The sequence below is a fragment of the Misgurnus anguillicaudatus genome, chromosome 13, assembly GCF_027580225.2.
Source record: "Misgurnus anguillicaudatus chromosome 13, ASM2758022v2, whole genome shotgun sequence".
NCBI classification, from domain to species: Eukaryota; Metazoa; Chordata; class Actinopteri; order Cypriniformes; family Cobitidae; genus Misgurnus; species Misgurnus anguillicaudatus.
Genome location: NC_073349.2, coordinates 7,061,679 through 7,077,325, shown reverse-complemented (window position 1 = coordinate 7,077,325; position 15,647 = coordinate 7,061,679). Strand labels below are relative to the sequence as shown.

At 38.1% G+C, this 15,647-nt stretch overlaps 1 protein-coding gene across 1 annotated transcript in view; it reads right to left on the bottom strand.

Moving 5' to 3' along the window:
• Positions 1-15,647, bottom strand: part of pkp1a (plakophilin 1a) — a 39,406-nt gene that overhangs the window by 10,892 nt on the left and 12,867 nt on the right. The window contains 9 exon segments of the mRNA XM_055188242.2: positions 757-943; positions 1,092-1,245; positions 1,323-1,490; positions 3,449-3,595; positions 5,526-5,617; positions 5,620-5,642; positions 7,842-8,019; positions 10,909-11,116; positions 13,184-13,328. Coding sequence (XP_055044217.2) covers positions 757-943; positions 1,092-1,245; positions 1,323-1,490; positions 3,449-3,595; positions 5,526-5,617; positions 5,620-5,642; positions 7,842-8,019; positions 10,909-11,116; positions 13,184-13,328 — 1,302 coding nt within the window.

Here is a 15,647-nt window from a genome sequence, read left to right as displayed (position 1 = left end):
TTAACCGTAACAATGGGCAGCAGGAGGCGTGAGAGTACCGGGACACGTCACAGGAGTTTCGCGATTCGTATAGTGGGTGGTGTATCATGATCATTCGGTTCGGTTTGTAATATCGTTACACCCCTAGAAAACACTGTAAATCACTGATTGGTCTGAGAAAATCGCCACTACCAGCGTCATTGCTATATGTAAAAAATTAGCTTTACCTTCATGCTAGCTTGCGCTGTCTCAAGTAAACCTGTTGTCATCTGTGCTCTGCTATAAGTTCCCAAACTGTCTTTTAGCGATTAAAAACATCCACAGGTTGAGAATCAGGGACACCATAACAGTTTTTTCCAGACTTGCAGTTTGTGGTGGCACATTCGCGATGCGCATGTCCGCATTTATGCTTAAATGAGGCTCAGCGGAGCACATTGACGGACTCCATCAGTGTTTGTACAGAAACTGTCATGTGAGACAGCGGTAGTGATAAACGCGATGTGCAAACATTTATTTGCGGTGGTCAATTATCATTTTGTGGCAGACTGATAAATAAATGAATATCTGGGAATGTACAACACTCACTTCTATGTCGTCACAGCAGTATGCAGCGCAAATATAACAACACGCCTTTAATCCCTCCCACTCTGAAGTGTTACTAAACTCGATGGAAAAGCTCACCAAGCTTGAGGAGAGCTGACCCAAACCAAACCGTGTGGTACTATGCGATGGAAAAGGAAAATCATACAGGCGATGAATATCCTTTGATATACTTACATGTTTCTACTCAGCTGTGTCAGAGAGTCTATCAGATCTCTGCTAAGCACCTTTTTGCTGAGCTCGGCCTTGGACAACATGAGTGTGTGCATCACACGACACGCTGAGCTGATGGTGGAGTCAGAACCGGCCATTTTGGAGTCCACAGATAAGAGGAGCGATGAGAGGTGTGGGAGAACTTCCTTGGCTGTGGTTCACAACAACATCATCCATTTTAGGGACTGACTAAATGCTGCGTTTTTCAAATACAGTGTAGTGCAGATTTATTCAACTTGTAGCCGTTTAACTTTGGTTAACCATTTTATTTACTTTCAATTGAAATGCACTCATCTTACCCAAAGCACCGCGCAGTTCTGTCACCCGGGACATGTTTCCCACCAAGGACATTGCCGTCCTCTGCAGGCTGGGGTTTGGCGAATTCAGCAGTGGAGAGATGGAAGGCAAGCCATTCAACTTTTCAACAATGGTCTTACTCATCAGAGTGGACACCTGGACAGAGATCCATTCAAAATGTACTTGAACGATTCATTATTGAGTTAAATCAGTGTTGATGCGTGTGTACGTACAGTGTTCTTGGAAGCAGTGAGGTTTTGTAGAGCTCCACAGCACGCCTCCAGTGTGGCTACATTCGTACTGGAGCTCAGCAGAGTCAAATACAGTTGCAGGGACTTTATATGGTACAGCCAACTCACACCCTTAGGCTTCTTCTTATCCATTGATGGAAATGAAATGTCCTAATACAAAAAGAACTGTGATTAGTGATGCACTAAATAATATTTTTCGCTTTTGCTTTGTTTAAGCAACAGACACAAAAGAATGAAAGAGTACATAAACAATATTTTTATTTGTTTGTTTACAGGTCAAACTGGTGCCCACTGCCCATAGTTGAAAAATGTTTAAAGTTGGGTGAAACGCTCAGCTCACCAATGTCACTTTTTACTCTGCCATCCAATCATAGTGGAGGAGGGGCGGGACAAACATCACAACAACCAAACGTTGCATCGTTCAATGACTGATACACAAAACTGAACAATCATAGGAACCAAAGCGCTTAGCTGGAAAAATGCTGGCAAGTGGCCACAGTTGGCGTCCACCTAGCATTTTCAGCCTCGTTTAAATGCTTTGGTGTACACATCCCCTTATAATGGGATAGTGCCCCACTTTTTAAAACCCATCTCAATCAATCAAAAACTAAACCATACAGTTATTAAATGTCTTTCAAGGTGAAGCGATGGGTTTTCTGACGGTCAGCCTCCAGCCTGGGCTGGGTTTCCCGATAACGATTGAACTTAGCACTTAAGAGCGCTTTCTACGAGCTACTTAACGAACATTCGTTGTTCATTTACGTGCGTTTCCCAAAGATGCATGTGAAACGATCGCTCGCAGCTGGGTTTTAAGTGCTACTTACGAGTCGCTATCCAAGTGCTGAAATGTCACCAATAGAATGACTCGAATTTGTAGCAGAAGCTTGTTTAGGCTAATGATCTTCAGCTGATGTGCACTAATATTTTTAATAATATATTTTCATTATTGTTAAATGATTTTTTAAATGTTTTAATAATTTATTAAATATTCTTTTCCGTATTTAGTTAGGACTCGTCCCACTGCGAAATGGCATTTTATATTATAGTTTAGATTATTATTATTATTTGTTGTTTATTATCTATGTTTATTTATTATTATGGATTATTGCATTGTACCGTAAATATTTATTTGGTTTCTTTAATTAGATGCCATTTCCCTTCAAAATAATGTTTAGATGAATTATAGCAGCAATCGGTATGAACCATTTATCAATTTGCTATACCAACTTTTACCAAAATACAAAAAACTTTTACCAACTTGTACAAAATATGTTTTCCTTCTTTATTCATTTATGTTTAGTCATTTAATTTTGATTTCTCATTTGAATTTTAAATATTATATTATATTATATTATATTATATTATATATTTAATATAAAATAAACAAAGAAGAACCAATGAATAAATAAACATTTAAAACATTACATTATCGTTATTGCAGGAGTGCAATTTGCTGGTTGTCCTGTAGGTGACCTTGTAACTCTGTTGTCTTAAGATGCACTTAAGAATGAACGATTACTCCAGACCACTCGTAGATCTACGATGATTTTCAAGTGCAACTTAAGCTACGAAGCTTTTGGGAAACAGCCCGTAATTCTAAGATGATTCGTACGATCGTTTTTACTATCTACTTAGCCTTACGATGCTTTTGGGAAACCCGGCCCTGATATAAAACACTCTCATAAAAACGCGTAAGGCCATAGTTAATAAAATGGAAGTGTTTGGTGGCTTCTATATTCATCCCAGTTTGGATCCTAAGGTATGAATGGGGCTAGGCTAAATGCTAACACATTCACGACGCGCTGTACAAAGATTAAGTGCACGCATTGAAAAAAGATATGTATGTATTAATCGTCTAATTTGAGGTAAGAACATAGTAAAATATTGAAAAACGGTTGTGTATTCCATTAAACATGAAACCACTTAAACTTGGAACCGCCAAACACATATGGAAACTTTTGCCGAAAGGGTTGCTTTACAAATTCAATACAGTACATATCCATGCTGGTGTCATGGTGTTCACCAGCAAAACCAAATTGAAGTTAGTTGACCGGTGTAGTGTTTTAGGACCTGCAATTGTAGTCTTTTTTTACAGGAACAGCTCATACCTTTTGAATCTTGGAGTTCTTGGGGTTGAATAAGCCCTGTTTGCTTGTGTCTTTTGGGGATTCATCTGGGATAGAAAAAGACTCCGGAGCCTCCGTCTCCAGCTGGTAGCTTAAGTTATGAAGTACACAGACACAGTTTTCCACCGTCTGCTTCCAGCGTCGCAAAAAGAACAGAAGGACACTCAGGTCACATCTATGTTCCACTACATTTTTGGCAATATATACAGTGGGTTTGGATTTTGTTGTCTCTTTATAATAAAAAAATTAATTTAAAAACAGCATGTTGTGTTTACTTGTGTTACCTCTGATTAATATTTAAATTTGGTACATGATCTGAAACATTCAAGTGTGACAGAAAGAGGGCCAACACTTTTTCACACAACTGTACATAATGTTGTATAACAGTACACTAGATTTTGATTTAAACTGCATTTTGTTAAAAATAAATATCAATATATACTGAACATTTTAAATGTTACTTATATATGCAATGTTTGTTTTGATTTTTATTGTTTTAATAGTATGTAAAAGCAGTTATATGTTTAGGATCTGTATGTTTCAGATGTCTGGGTGGGTCTAGCAGGGTCTTCAACCCTGCTCCTGGTGAGCTACCGTCCTGCAAACTTCAGTGGCCCTGCCCCAAACTGCACACTCCAGACTTGTGGACCTTCTTTCTACAAGTCCACACTTTGATGACATCAAGTAGTGCAGACCCTAGGGACCCTTGACGCGAGTCCAAGAGGGTACACCAAAGTTTTGGACAGACTCGAGTGTCGCGCCAGAAATAGGAAAAGAAGTTGCCCATCAGTGTGAACTTCTCACTTCTGTCGTCTGATTGCTCTTTCGCAAGGACTTCTGGGTTGGTATAGTGCACGAAGCCTACTGCAGTGCGGGCTTTGCTGAAGACCGCATCAAGGGTGTAAAGGGGCACACTTCGGAGCGTAAAAATGACAGATGGGACACCCTACGGACTCATGGACTAAGCGAGCATGTGCAATTTAAGGCCACGAGAACGAAAGTCCACATCAAGTGCACCATTTGGGACAGGGCCAGCTCCAACACACCTGTCTGTAATTCTCAAGCACCCCTGAACACCTTGATTAGCTGCTTTAGCTGTGTTTGAAAGGGGTTGGAGCTAAAATCTGCAGGGCTGGAGATCACCAGGAGCAAGGTTGGAGAAAAGTAGCAAAAAAAGTGCGACCCTGGACAACAAACCCAGTCATACGAGTATATTAGTGGTAATGACCAAAAATACATATATAGTATGGGTCAAAATAATCAATTTCTTTTTTAAGGCCAAAAATCATTAGGATATTACTGGTAAATAAAGATCTTGTTCTATGAAGATATTTAGTAAATTTCCAACTATAAATATATGAAGAGTTGTACTCCGTTTTTAAATTGTTGTCAAAACATGTTTATTATGTCATCATGCCTTTATTGTGTTTTATTGTGCTACTTTGCTGTATTTTTGACTTATGTAGGCTTAAATCAAAACAAACTAACTGCAGTTTGATTTATTTTTGCATATTATATATATATATATATATATATATATATATATATATATATATATATATATATATATATATATATATATATATATATATATATATATATATATAATATGCAAAAATATATATATATATATATATATATATATATATATATATATATATATATATATATATATATATATATATATATATATATATAAATATATATATTAGTAATATGTGTTGCTAAAGACTCCATTTAGACAACTTTAAGGGCAATTTTCGATTTTCGCAATATTTTGATCGTTTGCATCCCCAAATTCCAGATTTTCAATACTTGTATCTCGACCAAATATTGTCCTATCCTTACAAACCCTACATCAATAGAAAGTTGCTTTATTCAGCTTTCAGATAATTTGTAAATCTCAATTGAAACCCTTATGACTGGTTTTGTGTTCCAGTGTCACACATGTTAGTTTTTAGATCAAAAAGAATAATAAAGAAACCCCAGGTAATTAAAGGAACACCCATCTGTTCCTAGAGATGACTGCAAAATAAACAAAGAAGAATGGCATGATAACCTTGTCGTCGTGCTGGTATCTTTCCACCTGGGACTGAACGTATGTCATAAGAGAGTCGATCAGGCCTGGGCAGTCTCTCATCGATATCCTTCCTCCATATCTGCACAGCTAAGGTTTCTGTAAAAGCAAAACAACAGACTTTAAAGTTCAAATGATATGTTTTGGTAATCAACAATATGCCACAATGCACTTGATAAGACTGAACATGTATTGAACCAAGAACTTCATCAAGAAACAGGATATCCAATTTTCTGCCAAACGCCTCTAGCAAAACCCTTTAATAACTTTCCAACCTTTGAAATCATTGTTGTAAGCCCAACGTAGTAACTTGCTTCTTATTCCTAAAGAAGCCAGTTGAGAAATTTTTACACCGCTTGGAAGTTTTTTGCACAATATCCGGTTCATCACATTTATATTATGTTACGTTTTTTAGCAGTTGTTTCATCCAAAGCGACTTAAACAATGAGAATAACAAATGAGCATTTAAGGGCAAGGTAAACAATTTTGTCCAGAAACACTTTTTGTGGTGCTGGTTGAAAATCTTTTCACATCCTAATACCAATCACTAAGTGGTTTACATTTATAGAAAAAAAAAAAAAAAATTATAATATATATATATATATATCCGTCTAGAAAGGGAAAGACAATAAAATGTTCCCCAATTGTTGCATTTGGCTGAAATGGACATCTTACTTTCCCGTCAAACTATGTTTTTGCATACATATGTGCATCAGCAGTGTTGTCAAGTTTTCGGTTTTCCCGCAAAACTGGACTACTTTTTAGCTGTTGCCGCTGGTCGTGTTTTCTACAGGTTAAATCAGTCAGCTGTCAATTGAAAGGTAATGTGATTTTATTTATAGGGGACATTTCACAAGACTTTTTTAAGATGTCAAATAAATCTTTAGTGTCCCCAGAGTACATATGTAATGTTTTAGCTTAAAATACAATATAGATCATTTATTACAGCATGTTAAAATTGCCACTTTATAGGTGTGAGCAAAAATGTGCTGTTTGTGGGTGTGTCCTTTAAAATGCAAATGAGCTGATGAAATGCCAACACTGATCGCAATGATGGTGGTTTGTTGAAATTGAAACTCAATTGTGCTATTAATAATTATTTTTATAATATAATTATTTTTTTTCTCTCTCTCTTTGCATTAAATGTCAGTGCCGTGGTTGGATAGTGCATATTAAGGGTTTTATTACAATAAGATCCCCTTCTGACATCACAAGGGGAGCCAATTTTCAATTACCTATTTTTCACATGCTTGCAGAGAATAGTGTAGCAAAACTAAATTACTTAGTTGATTTTTTTCACAATGTCTATGTTGATAGAAGCACTGGGGACCCAATTATAGCACTTAAACATAGAAAAAAATCAGATTTTCATGATGTGACCCCTTTAAAAAAGCAAAGTTTGGTATTTGGGCTAAGATTATTGGGCTAGTTTTGAAATGCAGATATGGTTCCACTACGCCATGCAGACCAAGCAAAAATGTATGATCATTCTGACCAGACAAAACATGGCACAAAAAATCTGGATCAAGAAATAGCTAAAAGCAAAGTTCATGTGTTTTGGAGGAGGCGTGGCTTTGGAGAGCGATCTGAAGAAGGGTGGGATGGTGCTTTCCAAGTTGCTTGCTATTCACTAAACAGCTGGAAAACAGAACAAGCTAATGATGCCAAGTCTTTTAAGCACACATAACATATAAAAAAACATTGTGCCAATATCCTTGTGTGCTACCCTACGACACATTGTGCAGTAGCACTTTTGGTTTAACTAAAGTTTGTGTGTCCTGGGCTTGTCTTTTTCTCCTGACTTCTGTTCACCTGCCTCCCTCTCCCATACAGTTTTCTGTCTTACTGCCCAAATAAAAAGCCAAAAAGAATCCATTTGACAAATCGAAACCCACTATTTTGACAAAATAAACAATTACTTTGGACACTTTTCCAGGCTTAATAAAACAGGAAGTCTCAACCTCAGACGTCATGCCCACAGACAGCTGGCTGAACTTTTTATTTATAAGACTGGAAACACTTCGGAGAAGTTTTGCAGTTGTTAGCTGAATGTGAACATCAACTTCACATTCAGCTGTGATTGGCTGCTTTACATGTAATGGTCTCTTAAGTAAAAGCCATCTGCTGTGGAGGCCAGACTTTCTACCATCAGCCTGAAGATTTACCTAAGTAAGATATAATCTCAATAGATTTTTTATTAGACTATTTTACACCTATCCGTGTGCCACAGAAGAAAAGTGTCCTGAGGATTCTTGGATCCAACAATGCTAGGATTGGCTGGCAACTAGCAACTCTCACCTTATACAGCCGGTGGTGTTGTCGAAGACCTCAGGTTCGATATGCTTGTCAGTGCTGTCGGTGCTGCTGACAGGCCACCCGCTGTATGGGACCACAATGCTTTCTGTGAGCTGGGGCAGGACAGTTTTGATGAGCTCTGGCTTCAAAATATCAGCCGAGGAAAGATTCCACAACAAACCTACAGTATAACACAGACATCACGTCACACTTATATAGTTCAAGTATAACACGTTTATTTTTTAAAAAAATAGCATTTCATCCATAAACTAAAATGCACAAAATTAGTATCACTTGAAATAAAAAGAAAAATATGACCAAAAAACATGACACAAAACAAGTCATAAGTAATTTTTTGAAATTGAAATTTATACATCATTGATGTATGGTTTGTTAGGATAGGACAATATTTGGCCGAAATACAACTCTGAGGGTGCAAAAAGCAAAATATTAAGAAAATTGCCTTTAAAGTTGTTCAAATGAAGTCCTTAGCAAAAGCATCCACTCACAGAAATGAAGTCTTGATATATTTACAGTAAGAAATTTACAAAATATCTTCATGGAACGTGAACTTTACATAATATCCTAATCATTTTTGGCATAAAAGAAAAATCAATAACCTGTACAATGTATTGTTGGCTGATGCTACAAATACAGCCGTGCGACTTAAGACTGTTTTTGTCGGCCAGGGTCACATATGACATACAAACAAACAGAGCAATTGTACAAATGTCCACATTTATGGAAAATCACACTATACCACTTCCTGCAGTACGTTTACATTTTTGCATTTGGCAGACACTTTCCAAAAGTGTCTTACAGTACACTTAATATCAGTTTGTGTACCCTAGGAAATTGAATTTATTGCGCTGCTAATGCAATGTTCTTCCAAATTAACGACAAGAAAAGGAACAACAATGCAATTGCACTGCAAATGCGATGCTCTTCCGAATGAAGTACATGCAGGAACAGCAATATATAGTTATAGTATGTATACTGTGCCCAATATTCCTAAAGTATTTCCACATTTTCCCAAAGCGACTTGCAGTACATTTAATATCACTTTGTGTGCCCTGGGAATTTAAATTTATTGCACTGCAAATCCGATGCTTTTCCGAATGAAGTACAATACAGAAACACCAGTATATAGTATGTATTTTGTACACAGTATTCCCAAAGAATTCCTAAATTTTCCCAAAGCGACTTGCACTACATTTGATATCAATTAGTGTTCCATAGGAAATCGAATCCATTGCCTGCAAATGCGATGCTCTTCCAAAATAACTACAGTACAGCAACAACATATATAGTTATAGTATGTATACTGTACACAATAATCCCAAAGTATTCCCACACTTTTCCACAACGACTTACACTACATTTAATATCAGTTAGTGTTCCCTGGGAATTTAAATTTATTGCACTGCAAATGCAATGTTCTTCCAAATGAAGTACAGTACAGGAACAGCAATATAAAGTTATTGTATGTATACTGTACACAATATTCCTAAAGTATTCCCACACTTTTCCACAACGACTTACACTACATTTAATATCAGTTTGTGTTCCCTGGGAATTTAAATTTATTGCACTGCAAATGCAATGTTCTTCCAAATGAAGTACAGTACAGGAACAGCAATATAAAGTTATAGTATGTATACTGTACACAATATTCCTAAAGTATTCCCACACTTTCCCAAAGCGACTTACAGTATATTTAATATCAGTTTGTGTTACCTGGGAAATTCATTGCACTGCTAATGCAATGTTCTTCCAAATGAAGTACAATACAGAAACACCAGTATATAGTATGTATTTTGTACACAGTATTCCCAAAGTATTCCTACACTTTCCCAAAGCGACTTGCACTACATTTGATATCAATTAGTGTTCCATAGGAAATTGAATCCATTGCCTGCAGATGCTGTGCTCTTCCAAAATAACTACAGTACAGGAACATCATAATATTGTTATAGTATGTATACTGAACACAATATTCCTAAAGTATTCCCACACTTTTCCACAATGACTTACACTACATTTAATATCAGTTTGTGTTCCCTGGGAATTTAAATTTATTGCACTGCAAATGCGATGCTCCTCCGAATGAAGTACAGTACAAGAACAACAATATATAGTTATAGTTTATGTATGCTGTACACAGTATTCCCAAAGTATTCCCAGTTTCCCAAAGCGACTTATGGTACATTTAATATCAGTTTGTGTTCCCTGGGAAATCAAATTAATTGTGCTGCTAATGCGATGCTCTTCCGAATGAAGTACATGCAGGAACAGCAATATATAGTTATAGTATGTATACTGTGCACAATATTCCTAAAGTATTTCCACATTTTCCCAAAGCGACTTTAAGTATATTTAATATCAGTTTGTGTTACCTGGGAAATTCATTGCGCTGCTAATTCAATGCTCTTCCAAATTAACTACAATACAGAAACACTAGTATATAGTATGTATTTTGTACACAGTATTCCCAAAGTATTCCTGCAAGCGACTTACACTACATTTGATATCAATTAGTGTTCCATAGGAAATTGAATCCGCATTGCCTGCAAATGTGATGCTCTTCCAAAATAACTACAGTACAGCAACAACATATATAGTTATAGTATGTATAATCCCAAAGTATTCCCACACTTTTCCAAAATGATTTACACTACATTTAATATCAGTTTGTGTTCCCTGGGAATTTAAATTTATTGCGCTGCTAACGTGATGCTCTTCCAAATACAACAGTATTTCGTATGAATATTGTACACCATATGCAAACTGTCTGTTTGCAGGGAATACTCAAGTGTATAAAATGTGTAGTTTACAACAAGAACACTGGAATATCAATTCAGTGAATGTTCTTATGACCAATTATTTCTTTAAAGTTTAGAAGAAACAGAACAAAAAGCCAAAGAAATAAAAAAAAAAATTTTAAGGTAATAAATAGATTTAATAAAATGAGTTCATATGTCAACAAAATATATATAACGGCAGCCATCTAATATTTTTTGAGAATTACACAAATCATCTTTAATTGACATGAATCAAACTTTGGTCTTACCAGTGAGGTGTTTCTGGGTTTCCGTGTCGTTACTGGATGCAAGCACATTCCTAATGACTTCTAATCCTCCACAACTCTCCACCTGGCGCTTGTTCCTCATGTCTTTAAAGACCACGTTACGTAGTGCAGCAGCCGCCGTCTGTTGCAGCTGAGTATTGTCAATTTTCAAAAGCTGAACGAGAGCAGGAATCCCTCCCAACAGCCAAACCTTCAAGAGAAGCCAAACGCTCATGAACTTAGATTATATGAAAAACTGTTGTGTCATAGTCTGTGTTTGGTACTTTCATCATGTAATGATTTTACTTCTTTAATTTAGAAAATGTGGATTTATGTGTTGAAAACAAAAGCAAGAAACCAAGAGCAAGCACAAGAACCGGAGGCTTGTCATTATCATCACCATATTATTGTCATGATTCTGCCCTCTTGTCCTTGTTTTTGCTCTTTTGCTGATTTCAGACTGCACGATTTTAGCCTTGATTTTGACTCGCCGACAGGTTTTAAGAAATCGCCAATATATGCCTGAAATCAAATGCAATTCGCGTCTCGTGCACGCGAGTGACAAACACACAATGTGAATTTTCAAACACCAATATTCCCCAGCAAATCAGAAACACCCATAAGATATCTGGCATGCTAGATATCTGGACTTGTCGGCGATTCAAATTCATGCCCTGTGAAATGTGTTCTGACTGAAAATAACATCGATGATGACCTACAGCCAATGAGAGAGCAACATACAGGGCAGCTGGATGTTCGGGGAGGAGTTATAATCCCAGTCCCACGGTCTTGCATCGCGACCTTGCGTTGTTTCCTTGCGTGACTTCTTGCATGCGTTTGGTTGTGAGACTTTGGCCCAAATGGCTCACTCCATACTTGTGGATCTCCTAAGAGTCCACACTTTGATGACATCATGTAGTGCAGACCTTAGGGACCCTTGACGCGAGTCCAAGGCTGCATTCCACTCCAGTTTTAGACACACACTCGCAAACTTCCCCAAAACACTTCCCCTCGAGGGAATCCCTGTCACAAGGGAAGTTTATATGGACAGACCCTCGCTCCCTTGTTTTTGACCGAGAGAGCGAGTCTACTTCATATGTACACTTCAGGCAGCTCCATATACCACAAAGCAACACGATTGTGACGTCACTTCAGCAACTCGCACTTTGCACGTTTCAATTCATGGCGGGGACGGTCTCCACTTTCTGTGTGATCAAGGGCTTAGGGCAATCCATTTGAACCTACTTCAAGTGTTCCAGCTGTAGTGGGCACTCGTACAATGTAAGCAATGACGTACATCCAAGTGAATGGGAATGAGGAAAGTTAGCAAGGGAAGGTCATAAAAAACAAACTGGAACACAGGCAAGAGGGCTCACCGGAGTTGTATTTTGGGACAGACTCATGCATCACGCCGGAACCAGAAAGAAAAGTTGCCTATCAGTGTGAACTCCTCCTTTCCATCGTCTGATTGGTCTGATTGCTCTTTTGCAAGGACTTCTGGGTTGGTTAAGTGCATGAAGCCTGCTGCAGTGTGGACTTCGCTGAAGACCGCATCAAGTGTGCAAAGAGGGTGCTAATGCTCACACTTCGGAGCGTGAAAATGACAGATGGGACACCCTACGGACCTGTAGACTAAAAGAACACGCGCAATTTAAGGCCACGACACCGAAAGTCCACATGAAGTGCTCCATTTGGGACAGGGCCATAGTTTGCGGACCAGGACAAAGTAATGCGGACCGCAACTTTGTCACGGTCCGCAAACTATGGCCCTGTCCCAAATGGCGCACTTCATGTGGACTTTCGGTCTCGTGGCCTTAAACCGGGACAGCTGCCTGAAGTGTACATATGAAGTAGGCTCGCTCTCTCCGTCAAAAACAAGGGAGCGAGGGTCTGTCCATATAAACTTCCCCTGTTCACTTGACAAAGTGGAACGCACTTCAAAATGGTGACAGGGATTCCCCCGAGGGAAAGTGTTTAGGGAAGTTTGTGAGTGCGTGTCTAAAACTGGAGTGGAGCAGTGTGGACTTCGCTGAAGACCGCATCAAGGGTGCAAAGGGGGTGCTGATGAGCACACTTCGGAGCGTGAAAATGACAGATGGGACACCCTACGGACTCGTAGACCAAACGAGCACGCGCAATTTAAGGCCATGAGACCGAAAGTCCACATGAAGTGCGCCATTTGGGACAGGGCCATTGTTTGCGGACCGGGACAAAGTTGTTTGCGATTCCTCCATATATATGGAGGTAGTTTTTGTAATTTTTGTACATTTCAACTGACCTCATTTTTGGCACTGTCCTCTGTGAAGGTGTGATGCTGTATGAATGATGCTCCACGCAACTGATATATGTCGTCTGAGTGTTTGAGGCACTCCACCGCTTCCTTCAGAGTCATGCCAGCAAAAGCTGCTGTGAGATCATTTGTACTAAATGGAGAACAAAGAGATTTAATGACATCAATGAGTTTGTCAAACTTTTCACACTTATAATTTAGAAACCGTGTTAAAACTGCATTGCGGGCAGAATGTGTGTAGTGAAACAATGGGGTTAAATAGTTAATGGTTAAAAACAGAACTGAACAGAGTCTGTGTAAAGTCACAGTGACTTCACTGTTGGATGCTGCTGTATTTTTCCAGTCGTTACTGTAAATATGCAAAATGCACAACACGATAACCCAGGATTTTGTAATGTACAGTGTGTAACATCCGATTAGGAAGGAGCAGTGTGAAACCAAGGATTGCATTTACCTGGGGTTTAGAAAAATTTGTGATTAACTATTTCAAGTGTGTAAAGCCCTAAAGAATGCTAATAGAAATATTATCAAAAAATACATGGAACACAATTAATGTCACATACAAAGAGAAACTGAATTGTGAAGAAGTGACATGCAAATGTGAATGCCTACTATTGCCTGTATAAACTGCATGTTAAAAGTGACTCAATTCCGCAAACGTGTACGAAGGCAAAAAAGCGCATATATTTCAATATGATCTGATTGGTCTCAGGCCATATTCATGTGTGGAAATCAATCGGATATGAATCAGATACATGCATTCGCGTCCGCAATGTAAGCGGACACATCAGATATTCCCATCAAGATGTGTCATGCGTCACTGAAAATGCGACGCTGGCAAATAACTCAGGTGGACACCACCCGCGATCACATGACTCTTCTTAGCAGCGCAATGGAGGTCGACAGCTCCATTTAGTGGAGTAATGTTGAAGTTGTACATTTTGCTACAGAAAAATTTATTATCTTTATAATCTTCTTATAATCGTCTGTGTATTGCATATCGTGACATTTTACTTTATCTGTGGTTTAAGGTGTCCTGAATTGTTTGCCAAGTGTTTAGTGTAAATGCAGATATCAGATACAAGTCGCTTTTAAAAGATGATGTAAGCGGGTCGTCCAAAAAATCAGATGCAGGGCACAAATCAGAATTGGGCATCAAGACTTGCAGTGTAAAGCCAGCCTTATAAATAGTATTCAAGATAAAAGTCTCCCAAAGCCAATTTGCTTGAACAACTGCTTGTGTAGATACGCAACGTGATCTCACAAAGTTCCGTGGGATAGTCGCAGAATTTTTTGCTCCTGTTCCTGTGGCATTCTCACGGATCTCCGCATTTTTTCGTGGCCCTACCACGGACTTAAACCAATCCGTGAGAATGCCCAGGAAAAGACTCAACTGCTTTTTCCTATTTTCAAGTCATTGTCACTTGGGTTTAGGGCTAGATTTGGTGTTTGCGTTAGTATGTCACTTTAAGTATTGGTTTATACTATTTTTTCTGATTTGTTTTTTTATATTTTCTAAACTTTAAACAATTGTCGCCTGGCGTTGGGGTTAAGAGTTGGGTTTGGGTAAGGATGTCATTTTATGCAAATCTAACCCTAAACCGAAGCGACAATGGTAAGAAAATAGGACAAAACAGTTGAGTAACCAATACGTGAGAATGCCACGGAAAAGAAAGTCCGTGGTAGGGCCACGGAAAAATTAGCTAAATATTCCATGATGGAGATCAGATTGTACTGAAACCGTGACCCTAAAACCACAACAAACACCGAACCATGAGTAATTTTAACCTTTGCACCCCTACAACCGAGGCATAAGGGTCTTATCTACCGAAACTATCGTAGTTTTTTGCCAAAAAAGTACAACTTCTCGTCTTGCAGTAGCCCTGTGTCGCACCAGATCAGGTTGGGATACATGAATGTTGTTACTTGGCAACTTTAAGTGACAACCACAGTTTTAGGGTTCGGGTATAAAATGCGATTTTTATTGCAAATTCACCAAATGTTGTCAATAATATTACTAAAACAGAACTGCAAACTAAAAGTGTTGTCAATGCCATGTAAAACTTGGGTAAATTTCACTTGCGATTACTTGCAGTTTAAATTAAAAAACAGACATTTCTTGCACCTTTTTCATCAAATTCGACATTGTCACTGTATATTGTCTGCTCCTCCTTTGTTTAAAATGTAGACAATTTAATTTGACTGTTTAAACATATGAACATGAACACAGCTTGTCTGTAAATATGTGCATCATGTGTTACACAGACAGAGGCTGTAAGAGAAACAAATAGGGAAGTAACGTAGACAAAATAAAAATAGCTGCTCCGAAACGTGTAGGTAATTTTGTCAGATGACATAACTGGTTATAAATCAGGATTGTAGCAGTTCAGTGAAAGTGACTGCTAAGTAACATGTAGTAACATTATTAATGAGTCAAGTTTAGTCACTATTT